Here is a 22,498-nt window from a genome sequence, read left to right on the forward strand (position 1 = left end):
TCAATGTATCAGCTGACGTGTTTCGTCATCAGTTGGCCTTTTCCGTACCGTTGACCGTAACTTTTTAGTTTAAGTTTTATTCATTTAGACAATAGTTGTCAGTTGAATTTTTCAATATACAAATAAACAAATACAACTAAACCTGAACTAAAAAGAATCTTATTAGTTATAAACAGAAAATGGACACTGATCAATTATTACACTTCGGAAGAAATCAACGGATGTCATAATAATATCGGGAATTTTGAATAACGTTCGATCAAAATCGTTAACGTATGTGAGCGTAATCCTTCGTCAACTGTTCGTACAACCCTATAAGGCTGTCCACCAGGCAGTTGCGATCAGCTGACTTTTTTGTTTATTAAGTACCATTAACACCAGATCACTCACACACTCTAGATTTCTAGCTGTCTGTTCCACTGAGAAACGTCTCTTGGATCACCTTATTGTGCTGCCCCTTGTAACTTTTCAATATGTGGAAAGGTGGAAAGTAGTGGAACTTGTGATGTGGCTTCGTTCTGTACAGTTGGTGATGGGTGGTGTTTGCATTCGAATATTTGAATCCTTTCTTGGCATTGACGTATATTGACAATATTTCTGTATTCACATCATTAATATTATTGGCAGTAATTCCCAATCGTATCAATATATTGATACGTGTGGGGTTCACTATATACTTCAGTGTACAGAAGGATTATTTGCCCCTTCCACATTTTGTATCCACCAACCATGAGCCTACTAGCGGGTGTTCTGTTTCAGCAAGTCCTCACTGGTTGTCAACAGCGTGAATAATCTATCTTGTATGAGCAAAGCATGCAGCGCTAACGTTATACCTACCAAAGATGACCTTTCATCGAACGAGTCACACCCGTCTGTCCATGCAGTATGGTGGTTATGATATAGCAGCCATGGATATAGTAAGCCTTTGCGGTCAGTTCAGGCCACATCCCTTTGCAACGAACGGGAGGGTTGAAAAACCGCCGACCAAGACTTCGAACGAACGAGATGAATCAGAATTCAGTCAGCCTGCGTTGCCGGTGAGCGTTGGTTGGTTGGTTGGTTGGTTAGTTGGTTGATAGCAGCTTTTTTAACTTTTCGCTTTGCCAGCATAACCCGCCAATCGAGAGGACTGGGCCAGTGTTGTGGTTTTTGCTGTCGGAACTCACAGAGGCGTCGGGGTGAGAAAAAATGTGGGATGTGAATAATTGAGGTTTTATGCCGGCAGTGGGAGTGAGGCTAAGGGTGAGATCATAATTTGATCTCGGTGGTTTCATTTTTTAACCAGAGAAGCGTCTAATTTATAACGATTTAAAGCCGATGGTGATTTCGAGAAAAATCTCTAAAGAACGCTGAAAGTAGAACAATTAGTTTAATATGTCACATGTGGATAGATTATGTGTGAGTCTCAACGATCATACCTGTTGATTGCTCTATTTGTTATCTATTGCTTTGTCCTGGACAAAAACTGAATGACATATGCCTCTTTCACCGTCATTAGAGAGGGGACATTTTCTCTTGATTTGATGTTTGTACCCGATTTTTAACTCAGTATTTTTCTTAAATTCCAAAGAATAGTTGTGTGCAAAACATTGTATTTTATAAAGGGTGTCCACGATGAAATTGCCACACACAAAATTGATTCGCAAAATTCGAGTTTTCATCCGATTGCCATCAAATTTTCAGGGATTGAGAAATAACTATTAAACTTCATTTTACCATTTTACTCGTATTTTATTTACAGTCCATACGCAAATGCCCGCACCTTGGCCTTAACCCCGGCCATAAGATTCTGCACAACCTGTGAATCAACCGTTTTTTGCATGTAAACCCATACTTTCTTCAGTTCCTCGACTGTCTTCACTACCTTAGGTCGTTTAAGAAGGTGCTGCTTCATAATCGCCCAGTACTTCTCGATGGGGCGGAGCTCCGGAGTGTTGGGAGGGTTGAACATTTTCGGCACGAAATTGACCTTATTGTCCGCATACCACTTCAGCACGTCCTTGGAGTAGTGGCATGAGGCCAAATCCGGCCAGAGGATTGTTGGGACGTTGTGGGCCTTCAGGAGAGGAAGCAGCCGCTTCTGGAGGCACTCTTTTATGTACACCTGTCCGTTCATCGTGTCGTGGGTCACGAAAGGTGCACTCCGCTTCCCGCACGTGCAGATGGCTTGCCAAACCAGGAATTTCTTCGCAAATTTGGACATCTTCTGAGTGCGGACATGCTCCGGAACGCTGAACTTATCCTTGGCCGTGAAAAACAGGTTGCCGGGGATCTGTTTGAAGTCGGCCTTCACATATGTTTCGTCGTCCATGATGCAGCATTCAACTTTCGTCAGCATGTTGAGGTACAACTTCCTGGCACGGGTTTTGGCGGACTTGTTCTGCTTCTCGTCGCGATTAGGGGCCTTTTGTACCTTGAACGTTCAAAACCCAGCCTTAGTTTTGGCCTTCTGGACAAAACTTCGGCTTAGGTGCAGCTTCTTAGCCACATCCCTAACGGAGGCGTTCGGATTTCGGTTGAAGGCCCCAACTACGCGGTTGTGATTTTTGGTGTTGTACGGAATACTTTTTCCTTCACTTCTGGGCTTCCGATCGGTGGTCAACCGTTCCTCGAACCGCTTAATCACTCGCGACACCGTGGAATTCGCGATTCTCAACGTTTTAGCGATGGAACGATGCGAGAGATCCTTGTTCTCGTGATGAATGCGCAAGATTTTATCACGCACGAGCTGTTCTTTCGACTCCATTTCCGAGAGTTTTGATCACAGGACTTTTAAATAATGCACTATGAACTAAATCCACCCAAATTTTCATTAAATTTTACCCAACGGTTAAAAAGTTAGAGCAATTTCATAGTGTGGCAATTTTATCGTGGACACCCTTTATCATCATCATGGTAAAAAGCTTGGTATTATATTTGTATCCAACTATAGAAATAAAATTAAAATTGTGAGTAGAGTGCAGACATATGTAATTAAACAAAAAAAAAACTATACATAATCTCATCAAATCAGATATGTACTGCCAAACTGGGACTAACAAGCTATTCTTAACATAAGAACTGATTAAAAAAAAAAAAGAGTCTTAAGCTTCATCGTATAAAAAGGGGTTAAATCTTCAACTACCCAGCGACTACGATACCTACACTCAATTCAGAAGTCAAATTATTTGCATACGCCTTATTATGCAGTGTTTGCTCTTTACGCCTCCCCATTCCCCATTTTCCTGCTGTCATCGCTGCGCTTGTCGTGGTCGCTTTTCTCCGATAGAAATTCACATGAAAGCTGTCCGCACAACCCAGAAGTGCACTATCACAGCGTCCACAGAAATATGCAGAACATCCAACGAAAATACCGACAAAGATGCTTCTGACAACGGCGTGACAACAACGAAAAAGGTGCAAGAAAATCTTCCCCTATCACGATGTACTTCATTAAGCTCAAGAGCAAATTTCCCTCAAAAAGCGAGAGTAGTCACTCTACCTACCATTGTTGTTGACGTTGAGGATTGTTTGGTTGGCCCTCTTACCACCATCCGTGTACCCAGAAACGGCTTGTGGATATGTACATTGAGTTGCCTGCTGGCGACTTGAAAACTCTGAAGAGATGCTTCGTTTGTCCTTCTCCGGCGACAACAATACGCTGCTTAAGAGTCGGCTTTCTTCCCCCAACGAACCGGCCAAGCACAGATCCAACCTGGGTACTGCGAACTCACTCAATATGTTTGTCAAGTGGAAACGGGAGCTAAACATTGAGAAGCCACAAATGTGGTTACTCTTCTTATCGATCGACATGTATCGGCATGTCACATTATTAACCGTAAGCTCAATGGCAGAATTCAATAGGATCATGACTCAGCTGGGTTTTCAATTGCAATAAAACATATTTTGGCGAAGCAAATATGTAAATAAACTATACTAATATTATGGGGATTCGTGCACTCCTGACCTGACCAGGTATGGTACATCATTTACATTCATTTCGTGCATTCATTTACATTCATTTGCGTCTACCTTTTTCCATCAACAGAATTCTGTAAATTAAAGTATGAAGCTTTTGTAGATCTTGATAATAGCTAAAACTTTTGTGAATTACTCAAATCTGTATCTCTTATGCATGACGAACTAGAGTGGGCAGAACTTGTTATTATTGTTCATCATGCATAAGAGATACAGATTTGAGTTATTGACAAAAGTTGTAGCTAATATCAAAACCTACAGAAGTTTCATATATCATTTTAAGGAATTTCGTTGATGAAAAAATTTAGAGGCGAATTAATGTAAATGAATGCACGAAATGAACATAAATGATTTGCCATGCCTGCTCCTGACTCAGAACTTTTGGTGGGAATAAACTGCGGAAGAACGAATCAACATTATAGTTGAGAAAAAATTCAAGTAGTTTTCCATTGACTTTCAAAATAAAACCGATTGAGTCCGCAGTACCCATGGACGGTCCAACAAAAGCAAGATGCACCGGACCGGATGCCACACCAAGATTTAAGTGGAAAATTCTCGCACGAACTGTTGAGCAGGGAAATTATTGTTGATGTTTCTATTATGTCTCGGTCTCTGTCGACACGGATGGTAGAGATAGATAGTGTGGGTGGGCGGTCGATGAGGTGTGACTCTGTTGGCGGAAGCATCGTCCCATTAGTTTAGCATGAAATTGATACGACCCGAGCTGGACTATCCGAGAAGCTAATTAATTCTAGGTTTTATCGCGATGACTAGAAAGCTTCAAGTAAGATTGCATCTATATCGAAGCAGAAGTTTAAACAACGAAATTTAATGTTCAGCTACAGGAGTCCCGCTAAGAGCATGGTAAAAACCTCATCAACTTGCCAAGGGGTTTGCAAGTGCCCATAATCACAGAACAGAAGTATAACATTGGATCCAAAAGTTGCTCCATATTATTTTTCTGAAAACTAGCGCACTAGCGTGGTAGAAGCATAGAGGTAACTATAAGACTAGAAGGTCCCGAAATAACGTGCTCAACTTTTTGGATCAGCTCTGGTACTCTCTTCGGTCCCAAGCTAATCGATTCACCCCTCGAAACATAGGAAAAACCAATAACCCCTCATTTTACCTGTCAAACTTTCATAGCGAATCAAAACAAACATTGCGTAGTACTAGAATTGCGACTAGAATGGTGTTAGCTGTTACGAACAGCACGCGCCCTTTACGATCATCACGAGCAGCTTGTCGACCCGATACCACCCCTGGAATCCCGATGAGTGTTGGTGGTAGCCCTGCAGGGAAGTGACAGATGCCAATGTCACCACAGCGACTCGTGAGTATGCAAAAAAAGGAACAGAAGACAAAAGTGAAAACTATCAGTGCACCTTTCTATGCGGTGAAATTTCAAGTTTTCCTACATTTATAATTTAATTTGAATACTAAATTAGTTGTTAAACCTAAACTATTTACATGAACTGGAAGTTTGCCTACAAACGAAGAATCAGTACGACCACAATTGAACACAATAACCTAACTTAAAGCTAATTTGAATGCACACCGGTAAGAAACTAGTGACAAACCGGAAATTTCTTCTAAAATTAAAGATTAAAACTACTTACAGCAAGAGCGAACTTAAAACCTGACTAGAACGTGAGGAAAAATCTCACTTAGGGGAAACTAAACGTAAGTTAAAGCTACTCAATTATTAAAAACTATAATGCCTATGCCTAAACATAACCTAAACCAGTATACTGAACTAAAATTATGCATTCTCTTTGGAACGCTCTTTCATGATCCACACAGGAATATTATAATCTCCCCAATAAAGAGTGTAATTATATACGAGTGCTCTGGAGATTATCATTACGGAAGAATTCCCCCTTTCGGTCGTGTTGCGTTAAACCACAAGTTATAATATTCGTTTACGCGAACGATGTCTGATCGAAATGTTCCTAAGGGCGGTGTGGTGCCGAAAGTTAGGTTGGATAAAGCGCGAAGTGATAGTAGTTCTGGTGGTCTAAAGGTGGTCGTGCAGGATGCGGAAAAGGTGCTGACGGACAAACGAACTCAGCAAACGACATGCCAAATCTGTTGGGGGCCGGATAATCAGGAGATGGTTCAATGCGACGAGTGCGACAAATGGAATCATTTCAACTGTGTTGGGGTTCAGCAGGACATCGAAAACCAAAGCTGGAGTTGTCCCAAATGCGTTGCTGCAAAAGGGTTTCAGCGAGTGGTGATCGTCCAATCTCCTCAGCCAGCGCCAGAGGAGGATCCTGAAAAAGTGGAAGTTCCAGAAGACGTGCGGAAGGCGAAATCTCCGGTTCCAAGCATTCAGCAGAAAAGGCAAAGCAGTGGAGAAGATGAAGGGTCTGAAAAAGGATCGGTGATATCACTGTGCAGTGAATCTAAGAAATCGGAAGCAAGGGCGCTGTCTGTAGTATCCGGAGCTTCACAGAGATCAGTAAAACTACTGCTACAGAAGCTGGAGGAGAAAAAGGCTCTTCAAAAGGCGATTGACGAACGAGAGGCTGAGAGGGAACTACAGTACCTTGAGGAGAAGTATGGTCTGCTGGAACAACTAAACAGCCAAGCTGGATCAGCAAGTAGTCATACGGGATCACAAGCGAGCAAAACGGAAAACCGGTTAAAAAGTTGGATTGACGATATTCAACGGCAGAAGGTGGACGATACTCCAGTTCCGGTGAAGTTCCAGCCATTGACAAACTCAACCAACAACCAACCTATATCCAGAAGTGCAAAGCTGGAGGTTCCTGTCAGCAAACAAAATGTGAGGCCAAATATCCCCACTGATGAGTTGTCATTGATTCGAATGCTCTCTAGCTCGAGTGTTCCAGATAGCTTGAACAGAAATCGAGCATTAGACCGTGTACAGAAATGGATCCGTGAGAACTGCGATCAACAGTCCGAAATTCGTTCGGAAGTGGGACATCCAGGCAGATCTCGATCATCAGAACCTTCAGCTATACCTCAGTCGAGATCGGTTCGATCAGGATCAGTCAGAGGAAGTGAGTTTCACAGAGCTACCCGTGATTCGTCCCCTTTGCAACAGCTTCCTTGGTCAAGAAACAGTAATGAACGAAGCGGACTCCCACGAATTCCGGAGCACATCGGTGGTGAACCACAGTTTCCTGGAGATGTCCCAGGTCCTCGACCGGTTGTTAGACCTTATGATGATCCATTCGAGCACAATTCCTTCTCACGGCAGCAGATAGCTGCTCGTCAAGCAATCTCCAAAGAGCTGCCGACGTTTGCCGGCAATCCCGAGGAATGGCCGATCTTTATAGCGATGTTCAACAGCACGACGGCTATGTGTGGATTTTCGGACGAGGAGAATGTGATTCGCTTACAAAGAAGCCTTAAAGGGAGGGCGTACGATGCTGTAAAGAGCAGGTTGATGCATCCATCGAACGTTCCTGGAGTAATGAAGACCCTGAAGCTGATGTTCGGCCAGCCTGAAGCCATCGTACAATCACTGATCGGGAAGATAAACGCCTTACCAACACTGCGAGAAGACAAATTCGATGCACTGGTTGAGTTTGCCGTTAATGTGCAAAATTTTTGTGCCACAGTCGATGCATGTGAGCTGGAGGACTACATGTACAACGTCTCACTTCTCCATCAGCTGGTCAACAAGCTTCCGCCGTCCATAAAGCTCGACTGGGCACGATATCGCTTGACGCTTCCCCGGGTCAACTTGGCGACCTTTGGAAATTGGGTGTATACACTCGCTGAAGCTGCAAGCACTGTGGTGATTCCGTATGGAACGTCAGAAATCAAATCAACGAAGACCGAGGCCCGCGGATCAAGGAAGGGAACTGCTTTTGTGAACGCCCACTCCGAACCACAATCGTTTTCTGTATCTGTATCAAATCAAAGGGCATCGGGTGGTAATGCGGTGAAGTCAACTGATGATGCGTGCGTAGTATGCAAAGGAAGTTGTAAAGGTGTATACAAGTGCAAGCAGTTCCTGGATATATCACGAGAGTCTCGCTGGGCAGTGGTTCGAGAATTCGGACTATGTCGTCGGTGCCTTCGCCGTCATAAAGGCAACTGCAATGCAAAACCTTGCGGACGAAACGGATGCTCCTACAAGCACCACGAGTTACTCCATAATGACCATCAGTCATCTCTGACGAATACATCGCCTAGCAAGTCAAATAGTTCTCCAGTAGATCCACCATCTCCCAAACCGGGAACGTACACGGCAACTAGCTGCAACGCACATCAATCTCCATCGAGTTTGGTTCTGTTCCGTTACCTACCGGTGGTTTTGTATAGCGATCATGGAGCAGTCCACACATATGCGTTCCTCGACGAAGGCTCCGCTCTTACGCTTGTCGATCAGGAACTGGCAGATCAACTGAAGCTAGATGGTCCAGTGAATCCTCTATGCTTGCAGTGGACAGGTGGAACACAACGTCAGGAGAAAGAGTCCCAAATGGTCAACTTGGAGATATCTGGAACACGTCGCGAAGCCAAACGAATCAGGTTGAGCGGAGTTAGAACAGTTCGAGATCTGTTACTTCCGCAACAGACGCTGAATGCCGATGAATTACGTAATCGTCATCTACATCTTCAAGGAATCCCAGTAGAGTCCTATAGGGACGCCCGTCCGCGGATTCTTATTGGATTGCAGCATGCAAAAGTCAGTCTCGTCCTGAATAGTCGAGAAGGTGAGATGAACGAACCAATAGGAATAAAGACTCGATTAGGTTGGACAATTTGCGGTGGGTGGAGTCCGGATGAGGGTGCAAATCATGTACACTACTCATGCCACATATGTTCATCTGAATACACTCCAGACGAAGATATGCACGAAGCCATGAAGCAGTACTTCTCTTTGGACAGCATGGGTATTTGCAAATCAGACAACATCCTTGTCTCCGCTGAAGAAGGGCGTGCGTCAACTCTTCTACACAACCTTACTAAGCTCGAAGCTGACCGTTACGAAACGGGGCTTCTATGGCGTCATGACAACATTCGACTTCCAGACAATCGAGAAATGGCGCTTCGACGACACCAGTGCCTACAACGTCGCATGGAGAAGGATCCGGCCCTCGCTAAAACGCTGCACGAGAAGATTGCTGACTATGTTGCAAAAGATTACATTCGGAAGCTTTCAAAGGAAGAACTGAGCGTGAACTACTCTCGTGTGTGGTACCTTCCTGTTTTTCCCGTGACGAACCCGAACAAACCAGGGAAATTGAGGATCGTTTGGGATGCTGCAGCCACAGCTTTTGGTGTTTCGCTGAACTCGGCATTACTAAAGGGTCCTGATCAACTATGTTCCCTATTTGCTATTCTGCTGCAGTTCCGGGAGCATGCAATTGGTCTTACAGGCGACATACGTGAAATGTTCCACCAAATTCTCATGCGTTTGGAGGATCAGCAATGTTTAAGATTCTTCTGGACGAGCAAAAACGGGGAGCTTGTCGTTTACTTGATGCAGGTAATGACATTCGGCGCGTGCTGTTCACCAAGTTGCGCGCAATTCGTCAAGAACATCAATGCTGATCGTCATTCTGGAGAATATCCTGAAGCAGCTGAAGTGATTAAGAAGAAGCATTACGTGGATGATATGCTCGTTAGCGTAGAGAGCGAGGAACAAGCAATTCGGCTGGCAAAGGAGGTCAAATACATTCACGCGCGAGGTGGATTCGAAATTCGTAATTGGGTGAGCAACTCCAAACGTGTTCTTCAAGCCCTGAACGAAGATGGATCAGGAGAAAAGGATCTGGACTTATCCTCAATAATGGGTACAGAAAAGGTCCTAGGCATGTGGTGGTGCACAGCATCGGATATGTTCGTCTACAAGATTGGCTGGCAGCGATACGACGAAGCTCTTTTGAAAGGGCAGAGACCTCCAACAAAACGGGAGGTTCTCCGCGTGTTGATGAGCATTTATGATCCACTTGGCCTAATCGCTCATTTCCTCATATTCCTAAAGGTCTTGCTACAGGATATTTGGCGCTCTGGTGTGCAATGGGACGATGTAATCGGCGATTGTGAGTACGAGAAATGGCAGCTATGGGTTAAAATGTTGCCCCAGGTTGAGCAGGTGAAAGTTCCTCGCTACTATCGAGTACTAACCTCTTCAAAGGAGCACAATATAATCGAGCTACATACGTTCGTTGACGCCAGCAACAATGGATTCGCCGCTGCAACATACCTTCGCTTTGTTCAAGGCGATGTCATCGAATGTTCACTTGTCAGTGCCAAAACAAGAGTCGCACCGCTGAAGTTTCTGTCTACGCCTCGTATGGAGCTGCAAGCTGCGCTGGTTGGTGCCAGACTTGCTAGAACGATTCTGGAATCCTTGTCCATACAGATCACAAAACGCTACTACTGGACGGATTCTCGTGACGTTTACTGCTGGCTAAACTCGGATCACCGACGCTACTCATCGTTTGTTGCCTTCCGAGTGAGTGAAATCCTTGAGATCACCGAAGTGAATGAATGGCATTGGCTATCCACCAAGATCAACGTGGCGGATGATGCGACTAAATGGGAAACGGTACCAGACCTAACGCCGGAGGGAAGATGGTTCAAAGGCCCGGATTTTCTATGGAGTTCACGTTCAGAATGGGCACTAGCTACGGAAGGAAATCCATCAACTAACGAGGAAATCCGACACAACGTTCTTGCGCATCATGTCCCACATGAATCAATAGTCTGCGTCAGTGACTTCTCAAGCTGGACGCGACTGATTGAGGTGGTAGCATTCGTTCACCGTTTTATCGATAACTGCCGGCGTAAGTCTGAACACCGACCAATCATCACGGGGTCACTCACGTCCGATGAAATAAGCAAAGCCGAAACATGCCTCTACCGGCAAGCTCAGTCTGACAGATACCCGGAGGAATTAGCACTTCTGCGTAGGGCGCTGGCAGATCTCAACGCTCGGGCGAACTCGTTGCCAAAGAGCAGCTCTCTGTTCGAAGTTTCGCCGTGGCTTGACGACAAAGGACTTATGAGGATGAGGAGTAGAATAGAGGCGTGCCAGTATGCTACTGAAGAGGCCAAGAAGCCTATTATTCTTCCACGCGACCACCCCATCACAACTCTAGTTATTTACCATTACCACCACAAATATCACCATGGAAATCATGAAACCACTATCAATGAGCTGCGCCAAAAGTACTACATCCCTCGAATTCGTATGTACTATTTGAAGGCAGTAAGGAACTGTCAGAGATGCAAGAATGAAAGGGCAACTCCACAACCACCAATCATGGCGCCACTTCCACCTGGACGACTGGAGGCGTTTTCAATACCTTTCACACACACTGGGCTCGATTATTTCGGGCCAATAGAGGTCATCGTTGGCAGGAGAGCAGAAAAACGTTGGGGCATGCTTGCCACCTGCCTAACTGTACGCGCTGTGCACATCGAGGTGGTGCACTCCCTTAGTTCGGATTCTTGCATTATGGCTCTACGTAACTTTATTTCTCGACGTGGCAAACCTCGCGTCATCTATAGTGACCGAGGAACAAACTTCATCGGCGCTTCGCGAGAGATAAAAGAAGCAGAGGTAAACCTGATTCAAGAAGCTATGATGAAAGAGTTCGTCAACGCAGAAACAAGTTGGACCTTCAATCCACCCTTAGCACCTCATATGGGTGGAAGCTGGGAGCGTCTCATCGGTAGCGTGAAGCGAAACCTAGCGGTAATCAGTCCGTCTCGAAGGCCTACCGACGAGGTGCTGAAGAATTCTCTAACCGAAATTGAGAACGTAATTAATTCTCGACCACTGACCCACGTTCCAATCGATGTAGATTCAGCTCCTGCTCTTACACCGAACCACTTTCTTCTTGGTTCCTCAAATGGCGTGAAACCACTCAGTACGTTCGACGATAGTGGAGCTGCACTTCGACAAAATTGGCTTGCATCCCAAGTAATTGCAAACCAGTTTTGGAAGCGGTGGATCAGTGACTACCTACCGGTGATCACACGAAGGACGAAATGGTTCAGCTATACGAAACCAGTAGCTGTAGGTGATGTAGTGGTGATTGTCGACTCTAAGAATCCGCGGAACTGTTGGCCGAAAGGGAAGGTGATTGCCACCCGTGAAGGAAGGGACGGTGAGGTCCGATCAGCCACTGTAAGAACAGCAAACGGAGTATACGACCGGCCGGTAGCTAAACTGGCGGTCCTGGACGTCCGGCGCGAGGATCTGTAAACCAACTACCGTTGGTGTACCCGGGGGGAGTGTTAGCTGTTACGAACAGCACGCGCCCTTTACGATCATCACGAGCAGCTTGTCGACCCGATACCACCCCTGGAATCCCGATGAGTGTTGGTGGTAACCCTGCAGGGAAGTGACAGATGCCAATGTCACCACAGCGACTCGTGAGTATGCAAAAAAAGGAACAGAAGACAAAAGTGAAAACTATCAGTGCACCTTTCTATGCGGTGAAATTTCAAGTTTTCCTACATTTATAATTTAATTTGAATACTAAATTAGTTGTTAAACCTAAACTATTTACATGAACTGGAAGTTTGCCTACAAACGAAGAATCAGTACGATCACAATTGAACACAATAACCTAACTTAAAGCTAATCTGAATGCACACCGGTAAGAAACTAGTGACAAACCGGAAATTTCTTCTAAAATTAAAGATTAAAACTACTTACAGCAAGAGCGAACTTAAAACCTGACTAGAACGTGAGAAAAATCTCACTTAGGGGAAACTAAACGTAAGTTAAAGCTACTCAATTATTAAAAACTATAATGCCTATGCCTAAACATAACCTAAACCAGTATACTGAACTAAAATTATGCATTCTCTTTGGAACGCTCTTTCATGATCCACACAGGAATATTATAATCTCCCCAATAAAGAGTGTAATTATATACGAGTGCTCTGGAGATTATCATTACGGAAGAATTCCCCCTTTCGGTCGTGTTGCGTTAAACCACAAATGGGGTACGTTAATCGTTTGCTTGGGTCAAGTAGTCAGCCAATTTAAAATCGTTAGTTTCGTATTGATTGTTGGTAGAAGGCAAGCTTTGCCTGCAGTTTATATGGGCAGAATGCTTTGATGGTGTGAGTGTCCATATAAAACTCGTGTGAAGCGCATCCACAAGCATCTCTTGTTGAACAAATAGGGTAAATGTTGGCTTCGGCACCCATTGACTGTTTTCGGCAACCAAAATTTAAACGTTAATTTCACTATGTTTTCCCATCAACGCACTTCCCTGAATGTGTCCAAACGATTGTTTAGCCTTTCAGCTTCAATCTGATTATATTTGAACGATCGAGCAATCCAGTAATGCTACATTTTTCTTCAAATAAAGCATACGCACTACAAAATGAGGTTGATTTCGAGTTGCCGATAATAGAACAGCTGGTTAACACGCAGTTCTAATGGGAAGGTTGCCGAAGAAAAAGAGACTGCCGACAATAGTCACACTCACCTGAGAAGTTTGGAGCGTTGTAAAAACGCTTTCAAAACGTTTTGAAAAATTCTGTCGATTGGAATGGATAGAGAAGCAAGCAGCAGATGAATGTAAACAAACAGACACATCATATATGTGCGTGACGCTGAGAAAATGCTAGTAGAAGTGCAGACGCTGCTTAGATTGACGAGAATACGTAAATTCCCCTATGTTCTCCCACTTTTTGATACACTGATTCGTTCACACTTCCACTTCTGTTCTGTGCCATAATTCTAGTTTAGGCTCACGATCCTGCAGTATTGGCGTTGACCTCGACTCTGCAGCTCTTTACTTATATGAGAAAATCCATAAGCAAACGTCAGATTGTGCGTGAAACATGGTGGACTTCGTACTTTCCTTTCACACCACCGAAAATTCACATAAGAAACAGCCTATATTTGCCGGAAGAAAAAAATCGATGGAGCCATCAACGCCAATTACACCGTTCGAAAAATTCATGTAAATTTCTGCGAAATATTGCGCACATAAATTTAACGCCAGATTTGGCATAAATTTACGCGATATTTCGTGTAAATTTAAGCGCAATATCGCATAAATTAGCAATATTGTATGCAAGCTTGTAAACGATTTCACTGTTTATGCCAAGTGTAGCTCAAAATTAAACGAAGGGAGAATTTACGCAATAGTTAAAATTCAGAATTTTTTTCTGTGTAGACGCAATGTCTAGAGTCGTGGAAAACCACATAATTGTCCCTGATGATAGCAGAATATGGATGAGGTGGTAGCAGCAAAACGCCGCTGGTGTCAATGGTGTGGTCAACCTCGAGTTGATAAACTTGAGTGTTGACTTCTTCGCAGACAAGTGCTTGGAACTTAGCTACTTCTCGGCATGCATGAAGATAGCCAAAGTAATCCCAATCAACAAGCTTGATAAAGATCCTATAAATGCCAAAAGCTATCGCCCCATCAGCCGTTACTCAGTGTATACTCAGCCGTTTGCTGGAATTCTCAAATGTAAATAACATTTTCCTCAATACGGAATTCGGGTCTAGGAAATGTCACACTACCATCCACCAACTGGCACGGGCTACTAACATCATCAGGCGGAACAAGTCCGTTTCCAAGTCATCTTCCATGGCATTATTGGACATTGAGAAGGCGTTTGACAATGTCTAGCATGATGGCCTAGTGTACAAGCTGCATCGATACATCTTCCCGATCTTCCTTGTAAAGATCATCAAAAACTACTTGTCGGACAGATCCTTCCAAGTCTCCTTGAACAACTCACCATCTATACGTTCGACGTTGACGCTGGGGTTCCCCAGGGTAGCCACCCAACTCCTATCTTCTTCAACATCTTGACTACCTCTCACTCCAAAGGTACTGGGTGCAATCCAAGTCAGCGCCATCGTGATTTTCTGAGGCATAAAATCTCTGATCACGCCTTCCTTCGGAAGGGAAGTAAAGCCGTTGGTCCCCGGTTCATGAGTTGATGGGTCGATAGGTAGGGTCCAGGTGTGGGAGCTGCCTCCCTGGCGTCGGTAGCATTGGTGCTCAGGACGGTAAATAAAATTGACAGAAAACAAATCAGGGAAAAACTGTAATATATGAAAGAATTTGTGGTCGTGACATAATATGAACCTGGATTGTCATGAGCAGTGTTGGAAAAATCATTTTCAAAAAAAGTTCTATCACAGCTCATTGCAGAGATAAATCCCAAAGGAACTTCTCACAAAAAGTTCGCGAACGAGAGATGATAAAAAGTTCATGAAAGCGTAGAGCGAGAGAAATTTTCATTTCGTATCGCGAAAGATCTTTCGTCTCTCCATCTCACATCATTTCACACGTACTCGTGATTCGAACCAACCAAATATCCCCTCAGCTTTGTTCTTTTTTTCCAGCGAGTAAAGGTAGGCGATGATCATGCGAGAGTGTCTGTTTGTTTTCTTCTCGTTCTCCGATATTTTTCGCATCCTTCACGTTAAATACCATTTCCAGAGAACTTTGAGATTTGGGCGTAATTGCTTTTGTAAACAAACACGTCATTCAGCGATTTCTCACGAATCAAAGCACAATCTAGCGAACTATACTATACCAAATGAATCATTCCTCTACCTGTCTGTGTTGTTAGTTTTTTAGATTGAATTGTGTTAGATTGTGTGTTTACAAAAGAAATTACGCCCTAATCTCAAAGTTTTCCGGATTTATTTATAGTTTTAGTTCTCAATGCAACCAGCTAATAGTAGATACTTGTAACCAGTGCTGTAAATTTTCATATCATTCGATTGAAGATGAACCACTACAACCATTCACAGAATTGTGTAAACGAATTCTCACATGACCATAATTTGAAGAGCCCCTTTCTCATTCGAAGCACATTGTCACTGTCAATTGAGTCACTCAGTAACATTTGATATACGACAGTGGAGTATGGAAGAAATCCAGGAAAATGGTCCCGAACAGACAAGTCGACCCGATGTCGGATCAATGTAAGGCTAATTTAAGGTCGATGTCGACCCAATGTCGTGTTAATGTCGGGTCAATTTTGGGTTTATGTCGGGTCAATGTCGGGTCAACATCGGGTTGGGGTTTGATAGAAGTCAGGTTGGTGTCGGGTTGGCTTAGCTTTTTCGCCGGAATGTCGACCAGAGCTCCGTTTGTGTGTAGGTTACACTCAATCGAATGATATATAGCGTTTCTCAAATGAGAATGATCCATGCCTTCGTCAAATGACTAAGCAACTGATATCACCCATTCGGAGGAGGTCCCCTTTGATAGCGAATAGCTACTTTTCTCATTTTCATCAAAAATGTTCAAATGATTTTGAGAATTTACAGCACTGGTAATAGCACAGTGAAAAAGTTCACCACCACCTATATTCCCAACCATCCCCCTGCATATAATTATTGCATAAGAGCTTACAGGAACGATATTACGAACACTAGTGATGAGAGGAGCCATGCATTAACTGTATTTCGTGAAAATGAGGATACATTAGGCGCTCCTCCTTCCGCAACCCCCTATCCTGAGGAACGGTTTTAATATAAAAATTGCTAGTCACAAAATCTTACACTACCCTTCCCGTTCCTCGTTAATGTCGCGTTGACACTTGTGCTGATTCATTCATTTTTTTTTGCCAGAAACCAATGCACCAATCAATCAGTTGCACAAAACTGTTCACATCATCCCGATAACGGCTACTTTAAACAACAGGCGCCAGTAGACAGCCAGGTACCAGACTTATCAGTCTTTAGAGATTGTATTGATTTACTCGGGATAGCTTTCTGTCTATAATCTTTTCCTTGTGAAATGTGCAGTGCAATTTTCAAGAACGAATGTGGTGTAAAGAGATAGAGAGAAAAAATGATCTGATATTTTTCGTATCCTTACGTTGGTGATTCGAATTAAAAAAGTTCGCGATATCTCATTCTCTCATCCCAGAAAGTTCGCTCAGGAAATATTGGAGTGTGAAACTAGTGAGGGAAAGTTCCCAAGAGAAAACGTATCGCAAGCGAAAATGATATTTTGGTGAGAATTCCATCACTGGTCATGAGCAGGGGTGTAAACGGTTGACGTTTTTTACTACACTTGCTTCGTTGTCGTGCGTGACAGTCTGTTTGTCTTCGTACTCTCAACCTCTGCCGTCGTCTCTCTTACACAACACAAACGGTAGAACAACGTTCGAGCAAAAAGAAAACTGTCATATGAAATGTGTGATTTCGTTCTAGTTTCTCAATTTGGTGTAAATTAAACCATTTCTGATCAGAAATGTTATTACTAGGACACGGGTTGCTTGCTATTTTCAGAATTCACAGAATCACAACATCCGCAGCCCTTATTATGAGAAAAATTAAAACACATACATTCGAGACGGTCCTCGGCGACAGTGTCGTATGACAGAGCCTGTCATATGACATTTTAGAGCGATACTGTAATTTGATAGCTTGTTTTGCAAGTGTCGGAAGCAAAGGTAGTCGATTATCACAGAAAATGTGTCGACTACGGTGACCGCTTACAAGACTGGTCATGAGACTGTTCTCTGAAAGATCTGGAACATCCGCAAAAGTGATCAATTATTGATGTAACTGATCCTAGAGTTCCGCGTTTTGTTGAATACACTTGGAATATATTAAATCGAAATTTTCAGACATTTCAGGCAAATTATTTTACAATTTTTTTCGAAAGGCCATATTGTTGTACCACTTTTTTGTTGAACCACAAAGCGTTGTGACATAATAACATTAACTGTCATTCTGTCTATAACGTACAATCTGTATTATTTGAAACTTATAAAATAAAATAATACAAACTTCAAAACCATAAAGTTGTAATGACTAATGAAGAGATTTATTTGATTAAAATCAACAGTCAGGCCAGCTACCAGCACTCAAATCCAACTGAATTGAAAAATACGTTCGACCACAACTCCAACTCTGCAGCCCTGGTTTCAAGTCAGATTTAGTCTCATGGCCTATACAATCCAGAACATGTCCCGGCCATATCTACGGAACAAGTTAACCGATTCCAAAAATATGTATGAGACCATTACACCTTTCATTTGGTGCGCTTATTGAGTTCAATTGTGTGTAGTGTCATAAAAACATTGACTTGCATATTGCTACAAAAGAAACAAGTTCTTGATTGATGTTCTTTATTTTCACCAAATTTCACGGCATTTCACAGAATTTAGGGAATTTCGCGGTCATAGCCAAATTCCCCTGGATTCGCTACACGTTATGTTAGGTTATTTGTAGTTAAGTAGGTTATCAATTTTGTTGTTCAAATCAATCAAATTATTTGTTTATTATAATCATGATTCATCTGAGAATTGTTTGTCTTAATAAATAAACATAATTACGCCTCTAAAGGGGAATACTGTAAATTACTTTCTAAATGAAAACGTAAAACATATTACTAGAGCATGAATCAATGATGAAGAGCCTTCAGACTAAATCAACGACCAATGTTTGGACATACATGTTATTCAGTGCAGTCCATGATTGTTGTATTGAATACCGAACCGGAAACCTTAAGCCATCGTATTGAATTAAATTGTTGTTGTGCTTTTTATTCTCCTGAAAAAGCCATGAAAAAACTATGTCTAATTAATGACAGTTAAGCTGTGTTTCCGAGGAGTTCCTTCAGCCGAAAAGAATTTACATACAGTCCACCAGTTCCTGGTGAGCGAACCGAGGCTCATTACAATCACCCCTTCAGGTGAAGGAGTTGGCCGCTGTCGAAGGGATAATCCGATATTCCGTCGGGTTCCTGTACCACCTCAATATGTAGAGTAAAACGCCCGGATCGTTTCCTATCGAATTTTACAGACAAAATCCGTTTCCTTCTTGGAATGCAGCAACATTCACTAATCCTTATACAAGCATCGGAGAAGGTTGAGTTAACCCATCGCTCTTTCTCGGATCAATCTAACCTATCACCTTCTTTTTCGGGAGATTGGTATGGCTAAAAAAAACCTTTTAAGAAGGATAAGCAAAGGTTGGTGCACCTAATTATTTATCATCTAAATAAACCGAGCCTGAAGTGTTTGCTATGAACTACGTTTCAATTACGACGTGATTATGCGTTAAGTGCTTGATATCGGCAGTATCCAGATATAAAATCTCAATAATTATTTATCAGTAAAAGATAGCAGAAGAGCGACATAAGATCCAGCAGAATTGAGAATCTGTGAAAACAAAGCAAAAATACTTTTCAATGACTCAGTAACGCAACCATATGTTTACCACTTACAGCTCTCAACGTCGGTAGTGACGCTACCATGAACCCAACTTTCGTATTGACTGGAACTTGAGCTCTCATTAAACAATGCAGCAACAGTTTCCTCGTCTTGGGTGAGGACTCGTACCAGTTGCTACAGTAGATGGAATTGCCTACCGATTCACTCTGTAAACAGATGTATGTACCGGATAGCATTAAACCACATGTTTGATTCATAGTATTTATACCTCGTGAGATAGAAGTGATCCGTAGTAAGCAAAGAAAGTAATTTGAATCACAATTGCCGTCACATACATCAGGTAAATCAGCATCAATGAGGATCCTAGGAACATTACAAGTTGGAATCCGAGTACACACAACAATACTGAAGCGACTAATAAATTGTTAATTATTATAACTCTGTAGATTGACATTATCTTCCGCGATAGACAGAGGAGCAATGCATGATACTCTATCAATTTCTTCAAATTATCATCGTTATCGGTGAAACTTGTATCCTCAAAACGTTTTTGGAGCAACTTGAAATGAACCACCACATTGGAAGCCAGTCCTCCAAAACTGGCATCACTGGACACACAACACAAAACTACCATATAAATTGCGGCACTAGACCAAATGAAGAAAATTCCAAACACAACAGGATGGCTCGTATCGAATGGAAAGCTATTCAGAGAAGATAATTTCATTAGAGAATTGTTAAAACACACTCACAAGGCAAACCTGAGAGCAAGTGGAAAATTCCATTCAATGCAACGATGGAAAATCATTTTGTAAAATCCTTTCAATAAAGCCGCAACGATGAACAATGATCCAGTTGCTGACGCTGATGTAAGATAAGCCGTCGCCAGATACCCATCAATTTTATTGTTTCGCTCAATCAATTCGATTTCATCAGCCCTAGCTAGAAGTTTTAAAGGAAAGGAAGAAGTTAAATTTAACTGCATTCACGTGCCAAATGCTCACCATATTGCTTGAGCCGTCTTAGCATCTCAATGACATTCCACAGCTCGACTTGATGAACGCTGAGACAGTATTGCTTCACGATCCCCAAGTAGGCGGTAAACGTTGGCCCCAAACAGTCGCACACGAGCGCAATATCGTTGACATGCTCCAAGGCAAAGAAAATCGTCGCCAAATCCATAATCACCATCGAGATAAAACAAACGTGGAAAATCGCTTTGCTTGACACAGTTTCATGTCTCTGTACCCCAATCAGGGCTAGACATAAAAGCTGCACCCGGAGAAAGTTTTCACGGCCCCAGCCCTTGAAGACGGCCATTCTTTGTCTCTGCACTGCTGTCGGAAACACTCTACTCTTTCTCTCTTGACTCTATGTTCGACTCGGGAGCGTAGCGGCTGGGACATTGCTTTTATATATTGGCCGTCGTCGTGGTGAATCAAGGGCAGTGTTCTTGGGTGTACGTGAGAAATTAGGACACAGACGACAGTCCTTTTCGACAGCATATAATTGCAATATCAACCTTGAACAGTAACGGACGTGCTTTAAAACTTTTATGGGGATTGCTAGGGCTTTTCTGGCATGAGATCTGACTATTAATTTTTCAGGCTACAAGAACTGCCCTTGGAATTCATGAAGAGAAGGTTTTCTCTTAATAATCGATTAAGTTTCTCAGAAATTTTTATTTATAGGATTCCTTTTCTAATTCTAGATAGCGTCGATATGCTTGCAATTCCTGTTCAATTTTCGGTTGGAATAGTATTGGAATTTTACATTAAGAGTGTTGAACGGAATGTTGAATGTTGACGTGAATATTGACGATAACTCCTTTGACTTTTCCAAAGCACAATTTGATGTGTCTATCTTAAGGATTTCAAAACGGGTAGCTGCCTTCCATCCCAACAGATTAGCGCCACTCTCCTCAACAATATAGACTGGCAGAGGTCTTCATCGTAGATACCGTCATAGTGTATGTGCACGGTGAGTCGATTGTTCCCGATGCCAAAAGCTTCTTCATAACTTGACGGGTCTGTTGGTCAGCCGGTTGAAATTTCGGGACTTCAGATACTCCCTCGTCGATTCACTAATTACATTTAAAGTTCTGTCTGAATCCGGAATCACTTATTGTGTTGCAGCGGCATGGAAAGTGACCGCTGCAAGAATTATTTTACAGCGGTTTGTTCACCTAGGCGCCCACGTTCTGTGGTATAAATTTCACGGTGTTTCGTGCAGTGAGTCAAAAATTATTCCAGATGGAAGCCGAGAGGAGAGAAAAAATCTGTACACCCACGTTGATAATCCAACGTGGTCCGCAATAAAAATCGCAAAAACATTGAAAATCGCCAAATCAACCGTGTATGATATGCTCAAACGTTTCAGGGAGCGAAAGAGCGTGGATCGAGTGCCTCAAGGTAAGCGTCGTAGTGGAACATATGACCGAAAGCTGAACCAGAAGGTGTTGAGAACCGTCAGAGCAAACCCTGGACTATCAGATAATGAAATCGCACAAAAATACGTACCGTTCGAAGAATTCTTTTGCGAGCAGGATATCGTTCTTATCGAGCCAGCAAGCAACCAAACAGAACGTTGAAGCAAAGTTTCGTCACCAAAACTCGAGCTCGGAAATTTTACCAGCAGGTTTTGGCGAAGTACCAAGGATGTCTGCTCATCGACGATGAAATCTACGTCAAAATAGATTTCGGACAGCTTCCTAGCCAAAAATTCTACATGGCGACGGCACGAGGAGATGTTCTTGCGAAGTTTAAGTTTGCTTTTATGGACAAATTTGCCAAAAAACTTTTGGCAAGGGATATGCAGCTGCGGAGCAAAGACCAAAGTGTTCGTGACGAATAAGACGATGGACTCGAAGCTGTACAAGGAAGAATGCCTCAAAAACCGCGTACTACCTTTCATTAAAGCCCATAAAGGTCCCGTGAAGTTTTGGCCAGATTTGGCGAGTTGCCACTACAGCCGGGAAGTCATCCAGTGGTATCGCAATAATAACGTAGATTTCATCGATAAAAACATAAATCCACCCAACTGCCCGCAGTTCCGGCCCATCGAGAGATTTTGAGCAATAATGAAGCGGAAGCTTAAGAAAAGTGGAAAACGGCTCGGGACGCGATTCAGATGACCAAAATGTGGAACAAATGTGCCAAGGAAGTTGACTCCGGAGGTGCGCAGCGTTTGATGGGAGGAATAAAGAAGAAAGTTCGAATTTTCATTAGAAACGAAGAGAAATGATTTATTTTAATATTTTTTCCCCAAAAGTACAGTGAATTAGCTTTGTTGTGATGTATTAACCTTATTTGTACGTCAATCCGTTACCGAGATACAGATGATTTTATTATTCCGGTTTCTAAATGGACATAGCTTTACACAGGCTGCATTTACTAGCTAGGCCAGTTTGACTCCCTCA

General features: G+C 42.9%; 2 protein-coding genes across 2 annotated transcripts in view; both read right to left on the reverse strand.

The window, feature by feature from the left end:
• The window catches only part of LOC135698192 (M-phase inducer phosphatase), a 431,658-nt gene that overhangs the window by 232,324 nt on the left and 176,836 nt on the right, over positions 1-22,498 (reverse strand). The gene's annotated exons all lie outside the window — the stretch shown is intronic.
• LOC135698169 (odorant receptor 82a-like) lies at positions 19,012-20,400 on the reverse strand. Its single transcript, XM_065218062.1, has 5 exons — positions 20,081-20,400; positions 19,842-20,018; positions 19,349-19,784; positions 19,134-19,286; positions 19,012-19,068 (listed from the first exon to the last, which is right to left on the reverse strand). The coding sequence occupies exons 1-5, from the start codon at positions 20,398-20,400 to the stop codon at positions 19,012-19,014; spliced, it is 1,143 nt and encodes a 380-aa protein (XP_065074134.1).

Source organism: Ochlerotatus camptorhynchus, unplaced genomic scaffold (assembly GCF_037179485.1).
Source record: "Ochlerotatus camptorhynchus isolate MF236.1 unplaced genomic scaffold, CSIRO-AGI_Acam_v1.1 ptg000083l, whole genome shotgun sequence".
NCBI classification, from domain to species: Eukaryota; Metazoa; Arthropoda; class Insecta; order Diptera; family Culicidae; genus Ochlerotatus; species Ochlerotatus camptorhynchus.

Coding starts and splice junctions, on each gene's coding strand:
- LOC135698169 (XM_065218062.1), bottom strand. CDS start 20,400: ATGGCCGTCTTCAAGGGCTGGGGCCGTGAAAACTTTCTCCGGGTGCAG. Junction 20,019..20,080: donor CGGCTCAAGCAATATGGTGA/GCATTTGGCACG, acceptor ACTTCTAGCTAG/GGCTGATGAAATCGAATTGA. Junction 19,287..19,348: donor GATCACTTCTATCTCACGAG/GTATAAATACTA, acceptor ATCTGTTTACAG/AGTGAATCGGTAGGCAATTC.